Source organism: Molothrus aeneus, chromosome Z, assembly GCF_037042795.1.
Source record: "Molothrus aeneus isolate 106 chromosome Z, BPBGC_Maene_1.0, whole genome shotgun sequence".
Classification (NCBI taxonomy): Eukaryota; Metazoa; Chordata; class Aves; order Passeriformes; family Icteridae; genus Molothrus; species Molothrus aeneus.
Window position 1 is genome coordinate 22,238,879 of NC_089680.1, and position 26,204 is coordinate 22,265,082.

Sequence of the window (26,204 nt, forward strand, 5' to 3'; positions counted from 1 at the left end):
AGCCACTCTGTTTTGCTTGGACGAAGTACTGGGGCTTATGCATCAACAGGGACGACATTCAGCTATTCTGGAAAAAAGCACCAAACAGAAGGGGAAACTATCAGGCTTTCTTCTCTCAGACACTTCCTTAAGTTTTGGGGTTTTTTTTTTAATTTATCTTTGCTCTGGTTCATCAACTTTTACCCCCTGCACAGATTGTTTCATAATTGGTTCCACAGGAGACAATTAAGAGTACCAATCAGTTGGAAGCGCTATGGATGTTACCAATGTTGTTTTGCTCTTGGACAGCAGCTTTCATCTGAAAATCAACAAACAATTTGCAATCACCTCATCTGTAGGTAAGCTAGCCTAGCTTCTAAAGCACAATTTACTTGTTGAGAAACTGGAGGGGGTGAGAAAATATATTCAAGCCAAGTCCTTATATACGAAGTTAAAATATTTCACTACTTTTGTGGAAGGACATTTCCAAGACATTTACTTTCATAGAGAGGGAAAGGGAAGTCAGGAACAGACAAATACAGATACCAAAGAGCAGAGTCATATACAGATTTATGTGCTTCTAGAAATTTCTCAGCGAGTTAGAATTTCAATTTATGACTGAAATACTGTAATACAGAAATACCATTACATGCTTATCAGGGTTTTTTTTGTGCATTTCACTTATATTCCCAGTCTATTATTAGTAGAAGGTCACAAAATAATGTTATAGAGCTGATTTATTTTTCCACCATTCTCCTTGTTCATGTTCATCTTATTAATATATTTTTCCTGACTGGTTACTTTGCAGTTAGCAAACAGCATAATTTAAAATACAGGTGTTGGTAATGAGAAAAAACAGTAAATGTTCTAACTTCCAAAAACTCACTGAAGTATAATTTAAGATATTTTCCCTAGTGTGTTAAACACAAAACCAACAAAACTAAATTGGTTACCGGAGACCATTCTTGAGCAAGCCACTTTGGACAGTCAAATATATTGCAAGGCTGGACAACAGGCATCTTTGGAGTGTACATGCATTTCCATTCTTCCACGGGGCTGATGTGCCCCTGAATGTCTTCTTCCACACAGGAGACACTGCGGCTTTGAATGCCCCCTCCACAGGATGAGGAACAGGCAGTCCAGGGTGTACTTTCCCATCTGGGAAAACAAAGAGGCATCAGGAAACATTACCCTTCTTGTTCCCACCCCCACTTGTACCCCCAAAATGCATAAACTGCTGTCTGAAAGGTTGCTTGTTTGTATGGGGATTTTTGTTTGGTTGTGGTTTTATTTTTTGTTGTTGTTGTTTTTGTTTTTGTTTGGTTCAGCTTGGCTCGGCTTGGTTTTTTTACTGGGCTAAGATCAGTAAAAATTAATCATGCATCTGTTTTCACAGGTGTCCACAGCAGCAAAGCATGCTCATCGCTGGTCTCTTTTACACCACAGCTAATAATATGAAATCTCCTCTCTCCCACTAATCCAATTACTACTGCCACAGAAAATCTAAATACTTTTTACTTAGTTGTTTGTTTTTCCTTTTTTTTAATTGATGGGATTATCATATTTTCATAATTTCTCATATTCTGAGGACTCTTTGTCACAAATCACAGGAAACAGTGTGCTTGAGGCTGACGTCCCTTTTGCAGAACATAAAGGGAAAGAGCAGTGTTTTTTCCAAGAAAGCAACTCAGTAGAGAAAAAAGAAAGAGAGATGAGGAAATTACCAAAAAGAAAAATGTGACTATACTTCTAAGATACATGTCCTCTGATGGATAAACCAGGTGGACCTTGTTCCCTTACAGTTAAGGCAGTGAGAGGAGCTGAGAACCCATCTTTTCTCTACAAGTCCCATTGAGAATGTAATGAAAAATCCTAACAACATATGCATGCTCTGAAAAGCTATGTACACTTACGAGAATAATCCTTTTTTAGTGATGCATATGCCATAAGCTATGTATTACTTTATATATATATATACATGTCTGTCCACAAAAAATAGTCTGGTATTGCCTCTCTTATATTCAAGCCTTTGTCACAGATTGGATGTGGGACCATTCCCATGATCTAGTGGGCTATTTCTGTATATTACTGTGTATGACTGAAGTACAGAAGTATGTGTGTCCTGCCCACCTGGAAACATTTAATGAAATAATTTAATAGCCCACAAGGCAAATGTCTTTTTCATAATGACATTAAAAATACTGTTTGAAACAACAATTTTGGTCAAAAGATTTCAGTTTTTGACCTCAAAGAACAGTTTTTGTGAAAAACACTCCACCAGTTTCCTCCTTCAGACAAGAAGTAAAAAACTGAAAGGTGAGGACTTTTATTGTCTCACTTAAAACAAAGGAAATATTTTTGTTAAGTAACAAATACAGGATCCCCAAGATTGTTGAGCAATATGAAAAATGCTTATCTTTCTTCCTAATTTTCCATCATGTCAGCCCACAATCTACTTATCCGCACCTAGCAATACCCTGACTGAAACTGCTAAGGTTGCCTACAGGCTACTGTCCAGTAGCACCATAAAACTCAATGTGAAATGGCTTAAATTAAAAGTTGTTTATGAGTAGTAAAGCCACTGATTAATTCTGTGACTTACCACTAGGAGTGGTGGAACAATTTTTACACCATGCACAGCCATCATCATGTGCTGATCATAAGCCACGTATTTTACAAAGATATAATTTTACGGGTACTTCTACTTAAATGTGTTTCCTGTGGTTCTTCTGAACAAGTTTCCCAACATACAGCTAATGTTTCTTACTACCACAAACAAGAGATTGAAATTCACAAACTGAAATTCGTGAAATGCAAAATTTGCTTGGCTCAAAATTTGATGGCTCAACCCACCTGAGCCATCTTTTACTAGCCTTAAAAATGGATGACACCAGGAAGTTTCCTGAAGTCTTTGGGACAAGTTTCCAGGTGTTTAAAGCAACCTTAGCAATTTCAAGGAGCTTAAATATAGCAAGAGAGTTTCGTTCTCAGTTGGAAGTTGGTCCATGTTTTGGCTGGAGACTGTGGAGTATGAACACTGCATTTGTACACTCATGCTGAAACCTCTGTGCATCAGGCCTCAATATAATTGGATGGAGGTTGTTTCCTCACCTGGATGAGACTATCAAGTTGTCTAAAGGGTTCTTTCTGTGATTGCATAACACATGACACAATAAATTAATGAAGAAGAAAGTACAGCAACTTTTGCATGTCCAGGCAGTATTTCAAAACCTAGAGGTTATTATCCTTCAGCTATCAAAATTTTTTATAATCAACAGTCTTATTCACTACTTTAAAAATAATTATTCATGTGATTATTTCCATGAGAATCTTGAGTCTTGCATTAAAGGCATTTTAATTGTGAGATAAATAAAGATAAAAATCTGGTCTTGATCCTATTCTGCCCTGATCACCTACTTCTTAGAAAAGCAGACGAACTAATGTCCCTGGGAAAGGCATTAGCATGGGTTTGTAGCATCAGAAAACACTAATGTTGTCAAAACCCAAAATCTCACAAATTATAGGCATGCAAGGAACAGCCAAATGGGGGTGAGGGAGAGAAAATCTTGTGGTTCACAATAAAGCCATAGATTACAGTTCTGCTCAGAGAGGAGTAAAGGGCAAGAATGGGAAACTTGTGAGAGAAAAGGGGAAATGAGGTTGAGGAATGAGAGAAAGAAAGGGATCACACACTTAATAAATCTGGACTTCTCCTTGAGATAGGCTTTAATTTTGGTTCTGCATTGACAGAATTTATTACAACAGGTTAGCACTTGAACATCTCTATATTAATCTGTAAGAGTCCAGAGAAGCAGGATCTGTTAATTTAGCCTGACAGTAAAGCAGGAGTACAGAGAAGAACAAAAGAAAAAGAAAACAGATTTCTTAAGCCTAGCAGCTGGTTGACTTTTGTACATACCGAGGAAGGGGATGGTAGAGGTCATAGGGCATGATCTGCTTGTATCCATCACTGTTAGGAACAATAATGCCAACCCTCTGAGTAGAAGGTACACATAATAAAATAAACACTAGATGATTACATTATACGACTTTTGTATTACATTACACAGCTTTTTATATTACAGTATTATAAATCAACAAAACAAGGTATTTTATCTAAGATGTTATCCCATTAAAAAAAATATACTCCCATCCTACTTTTTCTGAGTAATTCAAAGAATAAATCAGTGGTTACTACTTTTTTCTTATAAATAGATTATTGTTTGACAAATAAGCAATCTATTGCTAAAAGTGACCCAAATATTATTTTAAATTACATTTTTATTATCTAGCATCAAAAAGAATGTTTCTATACTTGATATGTTCTTGGAGCTTGGATCCAAAGTCACTGATGACAATAGGGGAACTTTATCTGCTGCAGACGTCTAAATAAAATCCTTTTTATAACTATTTTATGGTTGTTTCTGCCCATCAAATAAAACCTCTGCTTATACAGGGTACAGGATTAGGAATCTGGGTAATCACAGTGCAAGAATTTGTATCTGCAATGATTGTCTCTTCACCTTAAACTAGTTGAGACCTGTATTTTTTTCCCTGAAAGAAGAGAAGGAGCCTGAGAAAAGATTAATATGTCAGGTAGAATTTTTTAGTTTGTCAAAACTGGTTGGATTGCTTTGCTGAACTGTTATTGGTGTGGTGTCACAATGTAAAATCTAAAAGTTATAGAAGGCAATAGCATACATCAAAATTAGGAGTTTTCTGAAATATTATCTTGCCAGTTATGTGTGAGATGAATGCCACTTTTCTCATTGTCAACTGCAGGGTCTCACTGAATTTCTGGTCTGAAATATTGTATTTTGTCTGCACTGTTTATAATTTTGGCTCAGAGTAACTTTAACCATGTTGTTTCCTAGTTATCAGACATATCTATTAAAATAAAGCAGATGACCTTGGAGGACCTAATTTATTACCTTCATCAAAGCCACTTGGGTATTTGGATGGGGCAAGTGGACAGAAGAATCAAGAAGTGAATACTAAGTGCAATAAAATAAAAAGTGTCTCCCCATCCAAGTTACAGAGAGATGAAAATGAATGTCAAAAACAGAGGTGGTTTTGGGAGCCTTTTACAGATGAGAGATGGTAGGTATGCTGCTGTGGATTTCTGCAAGGGGGAAGGAGTGAAGGAGGGGGAAGGGAGAAAGTATTCTCCATCCTCCATGCTCACTGAAAAATGCTGTGAACATTCAAAGGAGTCTTGTCAGGCCAGGCCTAAAGGGGTCTATTCTCCTTTGAGTCAACAGGGGTTTTGTATGCATAACTTGTCCAAGATAGAAGAATGGATCCCATTGTGTTTCCACAGCAAGGAGTCAGTGCCAGGTCAGTGTGCTGGAATTTTCCGGCTAAAGCGCGGGAAACAGATGGAGCCTTGGAAGTGTGTGAGAGGGACTAGACAGTTCCCTCTAAGATTAGCAGCCACTGCAGTCACAGGAACTCTCTGCATGAGTGCGCATATTTGCATTTTCGAAGAGCTGTCTGTCCTCACAAAAATCTAAAAATCTAGGAGAGGTTGTTCTGGCACTGGGAAAAGACAAATGGGTCATTTAGAGTCTTAGCCTGATGGGTAGGCATCTGTAGAATATGGAGGAATTGTGTACTAGTATTTTAAGAAGATGGAAGGGAACTTCTTGTGAGGGTTTTTTCGCCCCTTCTGTGGGAATTTGCTGTTTTCCTGACTCTTCAACTGCTGCTGTTGAAGTTCCCCTCTGAAGCTCTCTGTCTGCACTTTCCAGCTCATCAGCTTGCTGAGAAGTGGTTGGGAAAAAAAATTAACATAGCGAGTTAAAAAATAAAATAATTACACTATAAAAGCATCTACTGCCTAAGAAAGAAGCAGATTTCAATCAATTTCTTACTCATTGCAGTGAAAAATATTTTATTTCTAATAAACATGATTGTCTATGGGTAATCCAAGTCTACATGCTTTAGAATGCATTACTTCCAAGACTGTTCAGATAGAAATAACTGTAACATATTCAAAAACTGTTATGAATATTAAGTAATATTTACAAAGCACTAGGTTAATATTGTAATTGGAAAGGTTTGACCCTCAAAAATTTTGCATGCAAAAATTACATTTCTGTAAACAGTATTGAGCTCCACAGATTTACTGGTTCTGTCTTTGTCCATATGTGAAGGGCTGCCAAAGGCTCTCATTCTGCAACTACAAGAAAATGAATCACAGCCATAAAGTCTTAGCAAGGAAAAAGACCCCCACAATAATACACAATGGTTTAATTTATGACTTTAAAAAAGAATTGTCTTAAAAGTTAAAACAGAAGAGCAGATGGTCATCGTATCATTAATGCCATCTGCACTTTTCTAGCTAGTCTTGTGTGAGGTTTTTGTATGTGCTCCATAAAAAAACCCCTAAGACTAAGTTAACACTTAAAAAAAAACAAACCTAAGAGATTACTTTGGTGTATTCTTACTTTTCGATGGGACAAAGTGGTTTAAATTCCATGACTCTATCAGTCCATCTTACTCCTATAAACAACATGGAAGAGATCTACTTTATGGGGTTTATTTACTGCACATTACCCAGACAATGCAAAGGGGATGGTGTGCTAAACGAGCAGAGGAAACAATAATTCCTTCACTGAAATATGTGCGAGTAGCTAACAGGACTCATTCACAAAACATCAAGAGATTTGGCAGGAGCAGGAGCAGAAAGCAAATTACTTTGCAGAGCTGTTCTGTCTCATATGTCTGCAATCTACCATGCCTTTCAGACCAACAAGTCCTATCATATATTCTGCACATTGTTTTTTTTTTCCTCCTGAGGGCTGGCAGTCTCAACACAATTGCTCTTCCAAGGCATGGTTGGAATGGGAGCTGCACATGCCAGAGGTGAGAGTGCTGCAATCAGATTTGCCACCTCTGCAAACATTCAGCCTTCCCCTGGGATGAGTTTCCACAGCTGCATGCCTTGGAAGACAAGTTTGGTCAACTCCTCCCCAGTTGCTCCTTTTCCTGCTTAACCGGATTTAGCACAGATGACAAGCTTTAAGCTCAAGTGCCTTTCTCCTCTACCTCCCTGATGACTCCATCTTTCTGACAAGGCCAGCCTTTCCCAGCTCTCTCTCCTGCATGCTGATGAGTCTCAGGTTAGAACCTGTTGAGCCAAGCAGGGGCATGGGTGCTAAAACTGAGAGAGGAGCCAGCAGAGAGAAAGGACATCTGCTCCCAAGGTGCCTCAGGGTGGTGTGACTCACATGGGGACAACCTGCCACTCCTGTGCTGATGTCCTGCACCTTGCTGTGCTGCTGCCTAGCCTCTGCAGGATGCTCACGTGCTTCTAGCTCATAGCCTCCACTTCTGCTGAGGGCTCTGTTTTGCTGGGGGTGTCCTACTGACAGCTGCAGGGCTGCCCATGCAATAACCTGGGTGGCTGCACCCATTACACCTCTTTCCTGATCAAACTTGCATGTGAAGATTTAAGCCTTCACTGACATCTGTCAGACCTGAGAGTTCATTATCTGCATGGCAAGGACTGTGCCATCCAAGCAATGGAATATGTTTAAGACATTATTAGCAGTGAACAAATAATAATGAAATGTTTAAGTAGCTTGGGTTGGCTGTGCTGGAAGATATGAAAGTGCTCACCACCAGAGACAACAGTTTAGCATCTAAGCCAGCATCTCTGTGAAAGCCATGATTATCACTGGACAGACAACAATCTTGTGCAAAAGATTGCATTTTAACACTTCAAATCCTGACACTAAGGTGGTGTGTGGTACTGCATTTCAGTGATCTCTGAAGATGTCACACTGTGACATTATCTCCTTGTGCTAAAAGAACACTTTCTATGTTGAGAAACAGTTAATGAGACCCTCTAACAGATGGTATCTGTTAATGCCTCCCATGTATTATTCTGGGGATCTACTACCTTTTTCCTTCAGAGCGGGGGCAGATGACAGTAACACTATGGGTACAGGCAACATTGGTTTCAGTGCCTACTTCTGCAAGCAGTGAAACAGTAATTCTCAGTTATGGTACCAGTATGAGTCATCTTTCTGGTTTCTGGATGCTATCAATGTGAAACTGAACTACTATGTACATTGTATATATTGGTCCTTTTAGATGCTCTTAGTACTTTACAGATTGGCAAAAGCCAATGTCTGCTGCTTAAACATTTAAAAGTGGTATGTCAGTAAATACTTTAAAAACCTACTTACGAACGAAAAACACTATTGAGAAAGCCATTCTTTTGTGTCAGCATCCAAAACACCTCCTGCTTTGAACAGAATGTCTGTTTGGCATGACAGTATCTTACCTTTATGAAAAATGTCTTGTTTATGGTGCAGATTTTAAATTCTAAGCAACATATTGTTTGTCATTGCCATAGACTGCTAAACCCCAATCTCTTCATAGTGCTCTAAAGAGATGTTTCCAGTCAAAAGCAGAAAAAGTAATTCCTTTCAGTAGCACGACTCTAATACTTCTAAACATCTCCATTTTTTTTATTCAGTTCAATATTTTGTTGTGGTTTGGATGAGCAGTGTTTGATACAAAGAGGGAATGAGCTGATAAGTAGTTAACAGTACTAAATTTTAACAACTGAATGTCCAGTGAAAATCTCTGTAAATGACTTACTGCAGTTTTGGCATCTTCTAGGACTTAAACTAGACTAATTTTCCTGTAACTTCATCTTAGGTAGACAGATACCTGTATTTGATGCTTGTAACAGTACATGACATGTTTTCCTACCTTACAGCTTATTATTGGAAGCATATTGGAACTCCTTTAAGCCTTTCTTCCCATGTTTCATTAAGACGTATTGTCCCCTCAGAGCTGCATTTGCTCTGCTATTCACATTTTTTAGGTGCTTGACAAGTGCTTCCTGGCCCACCCCCCCTACCTAATCTAAATTTTCTAGATTAATTTAGATTACTTCTGCCTTGTCCAAAATTTCAAGGTTTCAACTACTTGTCTTGAGAAGAAATGTATCTCTTTAGGTATTAGAATTATCTGCTGCTCTTGAGCTTGGGTAACCCAAATTATTACAACCAGAACATTGCCATTGGTACCAGCTCCTTTTCCATCTACAACTCCACTTTCACATTACCAAGCATATTATGAACTTCTCACTGCTTAGAATAATTCTGAATAGCCATAACATCCTGGTGTCTTTTGTATGCTTTTACTTGTACTTCAGTGTTCTTGTTAAGTTAGCTGAAATGAACAAATGAACAACTGAAAACTACAATTTTATTAAAATTTAGATTGAATTTTAAATTTTTTTTTGTAATGCCTACCTCTGCCACCATGGTATCGATATTTAAATGAGAATGCTAAAAGAAAAACTTTGACAAGCAGGAAGAGGAGTTTGCAATTTCGCTGGAGGACTCCATAAATAGGGTATATCTAAGTGTTCTTCAGGTCTCTGGACACTAAAAACCTTGCTGAAATGAGAGATTCTCCCCCGCCAAACTATTCCACAGGTATAAACAATATTTCTAGTGGCAGGCTTACAGATTAACTCTAGGCAAACTCCAGGAACTGAAGTGATAAAAAGAACACTTTATACCAGAGGCTTGCTAATACAAAATTTTTTAGACAGCTGCTTTATGAATTTGGAATCTTTGCTGAAGCTGCCTTTAGAAATCTTTATATGACATTGAAATCTCCTGGTAAAAATACAATTAGACCTTTTGTGACTCAGAAACTCCCACATTAACATGTAGCAGGAATAGGCAAAAAATATGGGCGACTGGTAAAAATGCAGAATGGCATGGCTGGGAATGGCCCCTAAAAGCTGAAGATGAAATCTAGAAATAATACTGAGAGTATCCTGGTGAGTGAATGAATGATGAGTGGGGCAGCAGTCTTTTTCACATTTGTCAAAATTGCTTTTTGGGGGGAAGCCTGCCTTGGAATTATGAAACAAATTTATCTTCTGCTTATAGCACCTTAGAATTGTCCTAAGTGTTTAGCACACCCAGTTAAGCAAATCTGAAGAAACCTTTTCTCTAAGCAAGAAAAAAAAAATCCATTCATTTTTTACTAAAATACACCAGAAAGGAGGATAAAGATGAAAGCCAAAAATACCTACAAGTCTGTGAAGCTTTGGGTAGCTACAGGATTTTCACCTAATTAAATAGGCAAAACACTAATATTGGATTTTGCCCCATGAAAGGGGAGTGGACTAGATTGAATTGGCTGCTGTTTACATCAGTAGGTAATATGCATATAGACTTATTTTTGCCAGTCAAAGGCAGACTGCTGTAAAATCATAATGGACTGTAAACAAACAGATCTTTCCTTTTTACTTTGTTGGTTATTATGGATGCAAAACAGATTTGACAAGAGAGGCTGAATGGAGCAATGCTATGTAGGGATTAAAAGGCACTCAATGTCATCGTGTATCACGTGTTCTGTGACACGAATCACTACTCTGACTTGGATGAACAGTATATGTGGCTGCCTCTACTTAACCTGGAAAATAAGCATGTATAAGTTGTATGTGTTTGATAAATAACCATCCACATACTTTCCCATGTTTATTGAGACTAAGCTTTTTTGCTATTCATGATGCCAGCAATACTGTTTATTGCCATAGTAAGCAGAATAAAGTAACCATTTCTATGCACTAAACCTAAAGAGGCAACAGGCTCACACAATACTTGTGGTATTAATTTAAACTTTTCTTACCCTTTGCTGAAAATTTTAGTGTTTAGTGTTTAGAGCAACCACTCTCAGTTCCTTTATTCAGTGCCCCTATGGTCTTCAATGATTATTTTCTGTGGCATTCATTAACACACCATAGGAACAGTCAGCAACCACTAATCAGCTATGCCTCAATGGAACTGGGTTTGCCAGGAAAAATTAACTTCTTGGTTTTATACTGGTGAAGCAGAGCAGCCCCCCACACAGCACAGACACTGCAGAGCCAAGACGCCCTCCTTGTCCACATTTCTGACCCTGTGTTTCTGCTTCACCTATCCTCTTCCCTACTGTAAGAAATCATCAGGAATCCAGAAGTTACCATGGATTTCCTCTGTTGGTTTTTTTTTGTTTTTTTTTTTTTTCATCTGGGTTGTTGGTTCTTGAATTCTTACAAAGGCACTCTTGAAAATAATAATTTGAAATTTGGCAGACTGTGAAGATGTTTCCAAAAAGCTGGGTCCTCTGGGATGGCATAGCTGTATTTCTAAATGACTTCTCCCTCCCCTTAGGGTCTTTATATCAACAACTTTGCCTTGTTATGTCTTATATAAAACAAAATTGCTTCCTGACATCTGCCCAGCTGTTATTTTTTTCTTCTTTCCTCTCATATACCATGTAGTCATCAGCATCACCATTTGAGAATATGTTATTTAAAATCATTGAGAAAGTATGGAAAATACCCACCACAAAAATTCCAGAGGCAAATTACATATTTGACTCAGAAGAGTAGGTTTAAAAAAATAGCATCTTAGAATTAAAAAAATTAAAAAAATAAAAAAAATAAAGGAGCTACATAAAATTACCTTCATTGAGACTGTGATAGGTGACTCTAGAAGACAGGTTCCATGTTGATTCATATTTTTCAACAATCCTTTTCCTGAAACATTCATGTTTTGGCCTTCTACCTCATCATACCTGGCTTCTACTGACATCTGTCTCTAACAAATGTGCTTAAAGCAGGAAAGTGCAATACACTGTAGGTAAAGGTGTCTTCTATGACAAAGAAATCTGAAGGTTAACTCCAAAAAAGTCAGTGAACTTCAGTGAAAACTTCCTATAAGAAGTAAAACTTTGCCTTAGAGTGATTTGTTCTGCTATGATAATGCCTAGCTACTCTAAAGCTGGTACATCTGGTTTGGGCAGCAACCATCCTCAGTCAGGTGGATACATAGCCCCCCAAGTTTCTTAAGTATCCTTTTACGCATCAGGACATTTCTCTTTGACAACCTCCAGAAATCTGAAGCAACACAGCAACTTTTTCAGTGACACTACCTTGAACTCACAATATTGAAGTTGGTAAGAAACAAGCCTAAAGGGAAAGGAGCTGGTGATAATGGTGGCTTTAGGGCATCCTTGTCCTGTCTGCTGGGTAATGCTTAACCACCTTTTGGCAAAGCCACACAAGAAGACCAAAAGATTTAGATTACACAAATAAATGCTTGCTGCTTATTGAGTGGCTGCAGATGGACTCCCACTGAAGTTCAGGGCAATCAGTACAACAAAGGATTGTTCTTTTTTGTGGTTTTCTTTCTTTTCTCATACATGAAAAATCTGACTATCTGATCTTACTATTTTTATTGTTAATCTTCTGAGGAAGAATGCACAGCAAGTTCCACCATAATACCAGGAAGAATATCTTTACTGTGCAGTGCCAGTGAACTGGCACAGATTGCCCAGAGAGGTTGTGAAGTCTCTCTCACTGGGGATGTTCAAGAATCATCTGAACATGATCCTATGCCATGTGCTCTGGGATAACCCTGCCTGAGCAGGGTGGTTGGACCAGACAACCCCCTGTGGTCCCTTCCAACCTGACCCATTCTGTGACTCTGGGGGCAGCAGAGATCAGACTTTCACTCAGGGCCAAAGGACATTGTTAACTAGAGCAAAATCACTCATTACATTTTACAAGCTGCCATAAATGCAAGCAGGCTTTTCATTAAGGAGAAAATTAAAAAAAAAACCAACTCATAAAAATTGTTCATCTAAGTGTGATGACAATAATTTTCCGGCAAAGAATTTTTCCATCTCACTAACACTTAAGAGACATGTATTCAGCACATGAATTCAGGGCATGGGGATGGTATCATGGAGAATTTGTTTTCTCATACTTGATAACAATAATGAGGCAAAATACATTCTGAGGGGAAGAAACAACCATTTCAAATCAGTCTTTGCTCTATGAAGGTGCTAAATAGGTGTTCTACACTGTGCATTCTTAGAATGAGAAAGAGGTTGAATAATGTATGATAAATGACACAGTGAGAAATAGCAACAGAATATTCTCCTACTTTGTTTTACCCCTTTAGAGCTCAGTCTCCCTTAAAATTAAAGCCAACTGACCTTGCAGGACAAGGATCCAGATTACACTCTTGAAGTTTTGGCTTTGGCTTGATATTTTCAGGATAATAGTGACAGTATTGATCTGCTACTACCCGATTGCTTCTCAGATCAAAGCACTCAGCAGATGTCAGTTGATAACCTGCGATACACAGAGGAATAAATAACATGAGATGTGATATTCTTCCTGTCTGGCTCTGAAATGTATCTAAGTTCTGGTTTGGAAAAAAGAAACTAATTTTAGCTTGCTTCAGTGCTTTTGGACATAACAGATGTTGTTTTACAGGCCAGATTGAAAACAGCAATGTAAATTACATGTAGTAGGAAACAGAAGATAACAAGTATGGTCAAACAAAAATTCAGAAGTCTAGAAAAAGCAAAGAAAAACAAAGGCTGAGGTTTCTTAGTCACCAAGAATTGTGCCCTTAGTTTCAGTATAGAGAGTAAACCTGCTGGTAGGAAAAGGGACAAATGGAGACATGTTTTACGAAATCCAGCCCCAAGTCCTATCAGCCCTAATATCTGACAGCTATAGCATTAAATGCAGGTATGTAGCTATCAACATGTCCTTTATCTACAGAGTCTGGCACAATGCTGAAATCTACAGGCTACTACGATGTTGCTAAATCCTTCCCTTCATTTAGTTCTAATTATTCAAATTTTTAGATTTTGCCATTTTTAAGGTCCAAAATTCAGGGCAGCAGCTGGGAAAGGTCATGTATGCAGATGACAGCTTTTGAAATACAGTGGTAATTCATTACCTCCACCACAGGATGCTGAACAAGGGAAAAAATCAGTTTCCCTCCATCTGTGAATGATCGGCTGGTAGAAGATGAACTGGACTGAACTGTCAGCAGCACCAGCATAATGGATCTGAAAAAGAGTTAATATCAAAGAGTGAACCTAACACAAATGCTGTGAAGAAATATTCCACCAAAAGCATCTTGCAGATTGAAGACATCTTGAATTGTCATGAAATACCAGATGTACTTTGCAATAGGAAAGCTAAATACAAAACCAAGCATTGATTGGTGGCAAAATCTTGGATTCAAAACACAGTCAAAGAAATTTCTGGGCATAAACAGTGACCATTTTGAGACCATGTTCTGAAATAATGAGTACATGGCAAATGTATGATTAGTGCTACTGAATAATCTTATAGGGACATTGGATAGGGACTGGTGCATCAGAAAATTACCTTACCCCATCTACTCTCCCTGACACATGGACATAGATTTTAGATCTTTAACGTTTCTCAAAAAACATTTTCTGAACAGTTACAATACACTGGATAGTACAGAGTAAAACATGTGAGGCTGCACTGTGAAAAATAATAAACAGTATAAAAACTTTAATTTGCCTTTTTTTTTTCCTGAGGTGAGGTCTTTATTTCATTCTCCTTTGTGGCACTGTCATTATTATGAAGTTTGTTCTTCTGCTTATTTTCTTTTGCTTGTGAAAATGCTTCCTTCAGTCATAGGCATGGAATCTTGCCTGGGGCTAAGTGCATGTCTGTAAACTGTCCTTGGAGCCTAAAAGCCACCTGAGCTGAAAAGCTAGCATGCTTTCAGTACTAGGTGTGCTGAATGGATGTTCCACATGAACAAGAGTTTGTAGTGCAAGAACTGCAATAGGAGAGACCTTCACACTGGTAAAGCAGCACCACTTGCACCTAAAAAATCCTTCCTGTTTGATATCTATGCTGATTACTCCAGATATGAGGGCTTCAAAATCTCAGCAGGTTATCCCCTATCCTTACCTTAATGCCTCAGCATGAACAGCTGGAAAGGGAAGAACAAAAATCTGCTACTGAAAACCTCTCCTATTTGATTACTTGTCCTAGGACACAGTATTTCAGTTGCTACTTGGCATCTCTGCATCAGCAGCATAATGCTATCACAGTAGAGAAAACTGCCAAATCACATCTAGAAAGGATGGACCCTAGTCCAAGACAGTACTGCTGCTCTCAGGAGCAATCCTCCCACCTTTTTTTTTCCAGACAGCTTAAACTGTTTGACCACTGCCTCCTTTTACTTTTTTTCCTCTCATGTTTCAAATGGGTCTCCTAGTTTTGGAAGCACCATTTTTCCCTTACTCTTCTCTCTTTCCAAACACCAAGAGACACTGTCAAATAATGGTCTGTGAAACAGAAGCAAAAATGTAACAAATTGAGATGAACTTTGCAACCTATGTTGTTTGTTTTGTTTTTCCCTGTAGACAGACAGCAACATGATTACAAACCAAGATATATCTTGAAGAGCAGGAGGAGGGCAAGAATATTGATGTGTGTATGAGGTCTGGTCCACTGAGACTGAGGCTGCCCTTTTCTAATTAAACAGTGATGTCAATTCTCAAAAGGAAAAAAACCCAAACCAGCTGTAGCAATACAACTGCTTCAGCAAATGGGAGGCCTTTTGAACAGATCAATATTGTTTGAATGCGTGTGTCAGAAACAGGATACTTAATTCCTTGTGCGGGGATGGTGCATTAATTACACACTTCAGAAGGGTCTTTCCGGGCTCATGAAAGCTTCAGGCACTCCTGGGAAAAATGTTCTGTTGTGCTGGAAGCCATCTGGGGAGGTCTCTGATCTCAATGTGCAGGAAAGGCATTCTCTGGGGAGAATTTTGCTTTTACTCTTAGTTTTCTAAGGATCATCAGTGATTCCTAAACTCAGATCTACTCAGCAGTACGTCCGCAGTGAATCGTTAAGAACAGACCAAGAGCTCACACTTGGGCTACTATAAAATGAAGGGGGAAAAAGAGTTTACATTGGAAAAAAAAAATCAGGAAGAAAGAAGAATTCCTCTCTCTCTGCAGACTATTCCTGCATATTTGGAGTTATCTGTCTGTTTTGACACAGAGAAAAGACAGATGTACCTTTTTTTCCAGTTTACTGTGGAAGTCACTAATACAGCCATAATAACAACATAGGTGGGGAAGAATTAAAATGAGCCACAGTCATAAGCACAAATTATACACAATAAGCAAATAAAAGAAGCATACACAATATTGTATATTTTTGAGGGGTATTGTAAGCAGAAGAGGAACAATAACTTGTGATTCCACATAGCAAAAACTTCTTTTTTGATTTTGTTTTAGTGCTTGTTATAGTTAAGATCTTTATCCAGGAAAAAAACTTGAGCTACTTGAGCCCTGAAAAACTCAGAGTGAGAACTGATAGCTAAATGCTGTAAGAAATGCCATGGTTTGGCTGCACAAGGCCAGCTCCCACACATTGAAATACTCAGCTCTGTAATATGATGAAATTTTTTACCCTTGCAGTATTAGCAATATCCTTGTAGCTATGAGAAGTTCCAAAGATCCAAATAGAGATGGCCATCACCTGAGACTCTTAAGCTAGTCCTGTAAATAACAATGTGTTTTGCACACTTAGAGAACTGAACTAGAAAAAATAACAACTGATGGTTATATTTGCAAACAAAATCCTATCTAAAGTTATTAATAGCTGAAGTCAGAAGTACCCCGATCTTGCAGAGCACTCATCCCTGCATTTGTGCATGGCAACTCCCCAGATATCATCCTTGCCTTCCTTTAACTTTCAGGGGATTTTGGAGCACTCCTAACATTAGAGCAGCACTTACCAGTTTCACAGAATCAGCAAATCACAGAATGAACTAGGTTGGAAAGGACCTTTGAGATCATCAAGCCCAACCTAAGACCTCACACCTCCTCATCTAAACCACTGCACTGAGTGCCCTGTCCAGTCCTTTTACAAGTATCTCCAGAGAGTAACTCCACCACTTCCCTGGGCAGACTATTCCAAAAAGTGATTCCCTTAATCACTCTTTTAATGAATAAAATTTTCCTAATGTCTAGCCTAAACTTCCCCTGGCACAGCTTAAGACCTTGTCCTCTTGTTCTGTCACTATTTTCTGTCACCTTGGCCTTCTTGGCCACCTGGGCACACTGCTGGCTCATGTCCACTTGGATGTCGACCCTAAAGAATGACACCAGTCATCCGTGGAACTGGTTAATACTAGAGTCTTCAGAATATCCACTGTCTAGCCTACAGTCACTATAAACAGAGATAACTTTTTTCTCTGTTGAAAGACCTTGGGGAAAAAATATCTCTTTTACTGATTTCTCTAATTCCTGCCTAGGATGCCGCAAGAGAATTACAAAACTGTTGCTCAGCAGATTTGGTTTGGTTCATGTCACAGAAAGTCAAAAGAAAACAAGAAAATAAAAATTTGAACACAAAAGGTGTGTAATCTTTTTGAGATATTCTGACCTGCTCTTTGAACAGCAGACTGCAACATCTGACTTCACCCTTGCACTTTTCTGGTTTTTCCTATAGCTCCAAAATTTTATTAGTTCACATAAAACCAAACAAGTAAAGTTCCCAAAAGCCAAACCATTTCTTGCTTAATTTTGGCAGTGTATGCCTGAACCATTTCTTTTTGTTCTCTGAAGAACATATGGCCTGACCTACAAAACCACAGTGGTTTACTTGGAGAGTTTCAAAATTTAATCAGCACTTTATAACCAGCAGTCATAACCAAGTAATTATTAGTGTTACTTGTACAGCTCAGCCATGAAAAGTGTATTCAATAAAATGTTCTCATTGTATGCAGTTGGGGGTAGATGAGGAGGAAAGACACCATTTCTTTCTTTTGTGTGTATGTGTGTGTTCCAAAATGGGGACAGAGAAAGGGAATTATTGTTTTGTACCTCAGAATCATAGAATCACGAAGGTTGGAAAGGCTTCCCAGATCATGGAGTCCAACCTTCAACCAAAAACCACCATGCCAACTAAACCACAGCACTAAGTACCATGCCCAGTTGTTTCTGGAATATTTTTAGGGATGGTGAATCCACAACCTCCCTGGGCAGACAATTTCAATGCCTATCTACCCTTTCAGTGAAGTTCCTCCTGATGTTCAACCTGAACCTCCTCTGGTGCAACTTAAGCCTGTGTCCTCCTGTCCTGTCAGTGACTGCCTGTGAGAAGAGACTGACCCCCACCTGGCTACAGCCTCCTTTCAGGCAGTTGGTAGAGAGTGATAAGGTCACCCCTGAGCCTCCTCCTCTCCAGCTCCCTCAGCTACTCCTCATAGGACTTACTCTCTAGGCCATTCACCAGCTTTGTTGTCCTCCTCTGAAAGTGCTCCAGCAAATTTTGTCTTACACAACTTGATCTGGTCTGCTACAAACTGGCTCCACGCCACCATGCTTATTAGATAATTTCTAATGGATTCTCCCATATAATTATTCTGATTCCGATTCTGATCCTGAATGGTTTTGCAAGTTCCACATACCAAATCATCAGACTGATACTAATGAAATTAATGAATGAGAAATATGACAAATGTAATTTTGTGCTTCTCATGTCAGTATAAAAATACTCTACCTAGAGTACCTCAATATTGCTGGTTGTACTGCTGGTTCAGTATTGCAAGTGATAACTTGCGCTGAAAAATAAAGGAGGATGTACAAGAGATTTGTTGCTGTTAATAATTTGTTCTTGAAGGAAATAGAAGCCAGACATTGTCATGGGAAAACAAGTTTACAAGACTGTTTAAAATAACATAAAAAGCACATAAATGTAAATAACGAGAGATGCTGAAGGCTTCAAGCACAGGTTTTAAGACAGCGCTATCCCATAGAGTATCCCACCTATGAGTTTGTTTTGTCATTCCCTTGGAATGCTGAAAGGATTTCTGCCCTCAAGGTCCAGGGAAGATATCTACTGTCCTCTTCTGCATTCATGTCCCCTGACTGTGATAGTCCTGTGTTGGATCAGCTTGGTTTTAGGGCAGTCCCTCTTATGAAAGTCAGCTCCATCTCTTGCTTGTCAATTTAAGCCTCTAAATCAACCAGAGAAATCACTCTGAAATTACCTTGTCACTGATTTACATATTTTACAAAGTATCTCTGACTTGGAACTTGCTCACCCCGCCTCAATCTGGTATTAAACAGTATTCCTTCAGGTGATAAATCTGTTAAAAAGCTTTTATCTTAATTCTCTCACAAAGCCAAAATAGAAAACTAGAAGGTTCAAATCTTTCACCAGTTCCATTATTCTGCCCAAAAGAAGAAAAAAAAGAGAAAATCACTGCAGTGGATTGGCTAGGATGGCTGGCAGTAATGGAACCTGCAGTAGCAGCTATAACAATTAACAACCTATAGAGAATCCACTAGTAAGTGCAACAAATATGGATGTTCCTCAAATGAGAAGACCAAAATTGTTCCAAGGAACAAAAGGCAACCCCAACCCCAAATACACCAAAACCAGATGTGTTGAGTCTCTGCTTTGATACCAACATCCCAGTCATTGTGGAAAGACCATTTCACCACTATCAACAACCAGGGTAAGAGAATTCACCTTCAAATAAGCCAAAAATACCTTTATCATCACTACAGAATATTTATGAAACTTAATTTATTAATGGCAATAGCAAATAAGTCAATGTAAAAAGATGATCCTATAGTGATAAAAATAAAATTAACTAATTGAAAGGGCATTTTTTGCCACACACACACAAATTATTAAAATTGTGAAAACTGAACAAGGTTGGCAACAGGCCTTCATAGCACTAAAAAGTGACTGATTTTTAAGAAATATAGATAAACAAAAATTACAGAATAAGAAAAGAAAAGAATTACAAATAGCATTTTTTCAGAGCAATATAAAATTACATGCCTAAGAAACTGTCTCTACCACTTTAAAACCTGCCAGTACATTTCAGATCAGCAGCATTTTAAAGAAGTATGTAAAATTAATGGTAACACATCTTCAGATCCAAACAGCATCCACCCAGTAATTTCAAATGATGTACTGGTTGAGCACAGGAACCACAAATCCAAATCACATTTGATCATATTCAGTCTACTTACATGCATAAACTGTGGTTTCAAACACATAAATATTGATAGAAATTTTTAACAGTTTTCAGAAGGCGCAACGCGCAATGACTAATGAACAAAACTTCAGTCCAATACCTTCTATCTCAGTTACTGGGTGAGTAGATAGAATGCAAAAAGAAAACACAACTTCAATAGTACCCTGAGAAAGATAATTTTCCTGAGCACTTTGTCAAAAAAAAATAAAGCTAGTTTTATTATTCTAGATTTTTTCCTAGGTCCCTCACCAAAGGTCCTAGACAGATCCTCCTAGAAGATAATCCCATGAACTGATGGCTGGGTAACAAATAATGGTCCAATAACCTGCTCTTGCAATGGATGAAGGACTGTGGAATCCATCAGGGATACATGCTACGGCATGAGATGTTAGCCAGCTGCACAGATGAGCAGGATAAAGGGTCAATCATGAGCTTATCAAGTTTGCTTATGAATGGCGCCTAAAATGGAAACCATCTGTGAAAGCACCCAAAGTTTTGACAGACTAAAATTTGAGTTCAGTAAAAAAAGAAATAACGCCTATGAGAAACCCCAATTAATTATATATGCTAATTATTTAAAAACTGTTGTCCACATTAGCTTTTACTATTCAGAATCACAATAAGGTTGTTTTAGATATTCTTCTGGAAATATCAGCTCCGGATGCAGCATCAGTTAAAAATATCAAGAGAATTTTGCAGAAAGCAAGAAAAACGGAGAGAAAAGTACACAGCCAGGTAAAATCTGTATGTCCTTATTATTATGTGTACAGAATCATAAAACTATTAAGGTTGGAAAAGACCTCTAAGATCATCCAGTCCAACCACTAACTTGACACTGCCAAGTTCACCACTAGACCACGTCTCTAAGCACCACATCTACTCAGTTTTTGAACACTTTCAGTGAGGGTGATTCCACTACTTCCCTGGGCAGCCTGTTTCAACATTTAATCAGCCTTTTGGCCATGAAACTTTTTCTAGTGCTCAGTCTATAGCTCCCCTGGCACAACTTTAGGCCATTTCTTTCTGTCCTATTATTTGTTACGTAGGAGAAGAGACTGACCCCCACCTCATTACAACTTCCTTTCAAGTAATTGTAGAGTGTAAGTTCACTCTTTTTCAACATATATATTTATGTAAAAATATCTCTTCATATAAAATAGACATTAAATAATTTTATTACATTTTATTAAACTATAGATCTATAGACAGGAAATTTATTCTTTCAAAATATCCATCTATGTAATTAAACACTAGTCACAAATTATATTTTTATGTGTATTTTAAAAATTGTGACTCTATAATCACATTGAAACCAGGAAAAAAACAGAGAATGGAAATAAGAATAAACTTTTTATGGAACATCTTTGATAAAAAGTAAAGATTAAATCGAGTAAGACATAAGAAAGACACCGATCTGTTGGAACAAGTTCAGAGGAGGAACATGAAGATGACCAGAGGGCTGGAGCACCTCTCCTATGAGAAAAGGCTGAGACTGATGCCTTATGATCTTTGTCTTTTTTCTTTCATATATTCTCTGTGTTCTTTACACATATACTTGTAGCTTTGTAGCCTATTATTGTAACTTGCCTTCAGTATTTTCCTAAGCAGAAAGACAAAGCAAGTTCCAAAGCCCACATCCTATCTTGGCTCTTTCTGGGAACTGGGGCTAAAAACCAGCTCTTGGAGACACATTTTTATCAAAAAAAGTTTAGGCCTATCTAAGGGGGAAGGATTTAGAAGGGGCTTGGACTGGGGGAGGAATTGCATCACCACTGGTGCTCCTAATCTGTGATTTTTGTCAGGTTAATTTGCTAAATTTCTGTATACAGTATTCTGTAATCTGTATTCATCCTGTGTGGGTGGGCTTTTGTGGACATTTTCCACATTTGCCCCTGGACGTCTCCAATAAAGACCAGCCTTCATATTACCTCCTACATTAATATTATCTTGAAAGTGTGCATTGTTTCATTTTTAGGTTCTTAAGGCATCAAGACAGTTGGGGTAGTTCAGGCTGGGGAATTTGCTCCAAGTACACCTTCCAGCAGCCATTCAGTACGTAGAGGGGCTACAAGACAGCTGGAGAGAGGCTTTTGACAAGGGCATGTAGAGACAGGATGAAGAATATTTGTTTTAAACTGGAAGAGGTTATATTTAGTTTAGATATTAGGAAGAAATTATTTTGTGTGAGCATGGTTGGACATTGTAAAATGTTGCCCAGAGAAATTGTGGATGCTCTATCCTTGGAAATGTTCAAGACCAGGCTCGATGTAGCTTTGAGCAAGCTGATCTACTAGATGGTGTCCCTGCCCTGGCAGCAGAGTTGGAGCTAGAGAATCCTTGAGGTTCCTTACAACCCAAACCATTCTGTAAGTCTATGCAGACACTAGGAAAGAGGCAAATTATCATGGCAGAGATATCAATTACAGAAGTAAAGGAGAAAGAAGCTAAACAGTAGTAATAATTTCCTGTTTCTCAGAGTGGAAGAACCAGAAAGAATCAGTGAAAGTATTGCACCAAGTTCTGAACAATGAGATGTCTTCCTCATTTTACACGGTGTATTATTCATTAAGGAAATCACTGCAAGGCCTAAAGTTCAAATATATTGATTAGGAAAATGATTATGTTCTGTGGAAGGGGCTAACCGTGGGCCTGTTAGCTAAAGGAGTGAGAAGAAGCTGAGAAGTAGAAGAAACTGATCAGGAGCTCTCTCCAAGGCTGTAACCAAGGAGACCGAGAGAAGAAAGATAGAAGAACTTTGCAGCTGGATGAAGCATTTTTAGAAAGTTAGTTAAGTCACTATAACTTCTCACCAATAGTATTATGTTGATTTATTGTGGCCAATAGTAAAGATAAAAGAAGCATAAACAATTGGAAAGTGTATAAAAATCAGCCATGTTCAATAATAAAGTGTTGCCAACTGAAAATGCTTGTAGTCTCTGCTTTATGTCGTGACCGCCTCGACAGCGACAATGTTCTACATACTGTTAATTGAAGTAATTTATAGTGAACAGAAAAAAAAAAGGTTGATATGAAATAAAAGCTGTAAATTGTTTTGAAAATATCTAGGTCATGGTTTTCCATAAATTTCACCTCATTTGCCAAGAGAGGAGAAAAAATAATTTTCTTGAACTTGCCACAAGATCTAGCAAGATAATTAATGATTGCATCTCTTTTCAGGCTGGTCATTACTTGTGAGTTTAACCTAGAAATTATTACAAAAATTGTATATTTTTTGGATATGAGGAGATCAGATTGGGTGATTTTTATGACTATTACTTGGAAAAGAAGCACTGAATATAAACATACGTTGATAAAAATCATTGATACAGACATGCTTCCAGCTAAATCCCATCTGCAGTGCGCCAAAATGACCTCAGGAAGACACATATCTCAAGAGGTACTTTTGCTTTAGAACAAATTGACAATATTCTATGTATCTCTTCTAGATGCACAAAAGCTGAATCAGTTACACCAAACTTTAACTATTACTATTTCTGTGTACTCAGCCTTAATTCTATCTCATCTACTTCCAGGAGCACCATCTTAATCCCAAACTGTCAGTGCTTCCACGATTCACCACTTCCCACCTAATAGGAAGCCTTCTCCAAATATGAGGTATAATGTCTTCTGGAAACATCTGCCAGCATCAGAACTAAATTGCACAGAAGATCTTTACTGTCTTCACTCCCAATGCTCATATGATAATACCTCAAATATCCAACAGTATGTGAACCATAAACAGTAGCTCTTTGCTGCTTGAGCAAATTTGCATCATTTGGCCTCTGCCTTAAAGCCAGTGCTGAAATAAATTATTTCAAGCCACAAAGTAAATCACTGTGTGCTCCTTGCTCAAAGTAACATTTAATCCAATCCTGGCCCTAGACTGACAAGGCCCATCAACCTCTCTGCCAGCTGGCTGCCTGTACATTCATTATCTCCTGCATGCCCTTGCAAGTCCCAGGAAGTCTAGACTAAGTCCAACCTTATTTTCTTTTGCTAACCTGGACTGTTATCAAATGCATTTATCTCGCCAGCACTTTCTGCCAGTGCTAGATTGCAGCTGAGCCAACAGCTGTCTGGCTAGCTCTAGAGTTCTGTGTAATTCAGCATCCACTTTGGAGATGCATTTTATGACTTTTTGGACAATTGGTGGCCAAAGCACTAATTTCAGCAGTAACTCTGCCCAAGTGAACCCAGTCCACTACTTTTCTTAATCAGCTAGCAGCACACCCCAGCACACAAAAAAAGAACCAGACAGTCTCTCCTGGCAGCAGCACTTAGCCAAGGCTTGTCAGTCCTAGCACTACAAAAAGACAACATCAATACAATGCAATCCTAATCTAAATACCTCTAAAAGCCTCCAGAACATTTGTGCAATTCAACTTTATGCATCCCTCATGCAAAGGACTTGGTCTGGGCAAACACTATGACTACATCATCAATACTAGGGATTTAAAACCAAAATAAAAATAGTCCAGCCTAGATCTAGGCCTACAATTATTTATCCTCCAAACCAAACCCAAGCCTAGATAATGCCCTTCACTAGACCCTCTTTTAAACTCAATGGTCTTTGCTGGCTCACACCTCAGCCACAGGATTAAGGCCCTAGCTGTGCATCAATCAGCCTGTGAAGCAGATCCTAACAGGCTGCGCTTTGCCAGCCTCACTCTTCCTGGCAGCTGCTATTGGTGGTTCCTGTAAGCCTGGCACTAATGCATTTCATATTTGCCACTAATGCATTTCATTTTTACAGTTATCAGGTGATGTCTGCTCTCATTAAATGGCCATCTGTAGATCCTGTCTGACAGTACTGCTTCATCCTGCTCAAAGGAGAGCAGATGCATGACATGAACTGAGTACCCCAAGATTCTCTGTTTAGGGTCTGAAATGTACACTACCAACAGAGAAGATTTAGCACAGAAAAGTGAATTAACATTACACCAGCAACAGAGCAGATCAGGGGCAGCTCTGCCATAAAGGGCACACCCCCTGTGTGATATTACTACTCTTATCTCTAGAGCACAGAAACAGATTTCCAAATGAAAGTGGACCTTAATTTCTTCAGGATTACGTCAAACAACACATTTTTCTTCAGGAAAGAAGCATTTCTATTCATGAGACCCAGAATTTTGTACTGAAAACATCAAAACAGACAAATCATCAGAATTTAGGAAAAGTAGTTCTAGTGGGACTTAAGCTTACTGGCACATTTGCCAGGTCTTTTGCCTTTCAAAAATTAAAGTTTACAGTGGAGACTTATAATTCTCAAATGATCAGTATAAAAAATAAGAACATGAAAAGCTTTGCTCCTTCTTCAATTTTGTGATAACAACTTTTTCTTTTAAATACAGCAGTTTTACTGAATTATTTCTACTATTTACACATCTTGTGAAAAGATTGCAAAGAGTTTTGCACAGGAGGAATGTACCATTGATTATTACACAGTAAAGAAATCCAGTAATTATACAACTCAGCTCCTCCAGGAACAGCATGAGGTTTCTTCTTGCAATTTTAAAGCACTTTGGGTTACCAATAAGGAAAGTTAAGTGTCAGCTCTCACATTGAGTTTCTACTTCTGAATTATATCCAGGTTCTAACTTTACCTGTCTGAATAAGAGCATTCAGGGTCAAGTGAAAAGCATTACCAGAATAATTCTGGGAACAATGATTCTAAAACTAGAGTTCTGCTACATCTACAAATTCATTTAGATCTGTTTGCATAAAAATCTGCCTTGGCCCGGGAAAGTAAATCTTGGCACCCAAAGAGATCCCACTTTGTAAGGAAAGCTTATTAACACCACAGAGAAATATTCATTCTGATTTTTTCAAAGAAAAGTACTTTAACTTCAAAACCTGAAGGGAAAATCATCATGGATAAAGCAAGTATGAAAAACAATTTCCAAGCCTGACATGACTGAGAGGTAGCATCTTGGATTGCATGCAGCTGAACACCCATCTGTGCATGCTTATATCTGGTAAAATCTAACAAAATAAACACCCAGAAGAAAAAAACTTTGTTAGAAAAATAATTTAATAGTGCAGAATAATATCTGTGTTGCATGAAGTAATAGCCAAAGTATCTTCTATAGCTGTTGATTAAAAATGAACTGTGATTCAAGAGAAGAGAATTTTTTAGTGCCTCATCCAATGTAAAATTTAATTCTAATCTTAGAAAAGATCCTACAACCATGAAGAGTGGGTTAGGGGTTTTTGGTGTCTTTTTCTATATCCAAAAAAAAAAGACAACAGATTTAACACCTAATGAGTCAAAGGTACATACACATAGCAGAACTCAAAATAATTTCACCTCAATTCAGCAGTGTCTGTGTTTCCCAT

The 26,204-nt window shown here is 38.2% G+C and overlaps 1 protein-coding gene across 1 annotated transcript in view; it reads right to left on the reverse strand.

The window, feature by feature from the left end:
* Positions 1 to 26,204, reverse strand: part of ADAMTSL1 (ADAMTS like 1) — a 401,766-nt gene that overhangs the window by 91,105 nt on the left and 284,457 nt on the right. Inside the window, exons 9-12 of the mRNA XM_066568995.1 lie at positions 13,764 to 13,875; positions 13,006 to 13,144; positions 3,899 to 3,949; positions 933 to 1,137 (exon numbers count right to left, since the gene is read on the reverse strand). Of these exons, the coding sequence (XP_066425092.1) occupies positions 933 to 1,137; positions 3,899 to 3,949; positions 13,006 to 13,144; positions 13,764 to 13,875 (507 nt within the window). The remainder of the gene's footprint in view (positions 1 to 932; positions 1,138 to 3,898; positions 3,950 to 13,005; positions 13,145 to 13,763; positions 13,876 to 26,204) is intronic.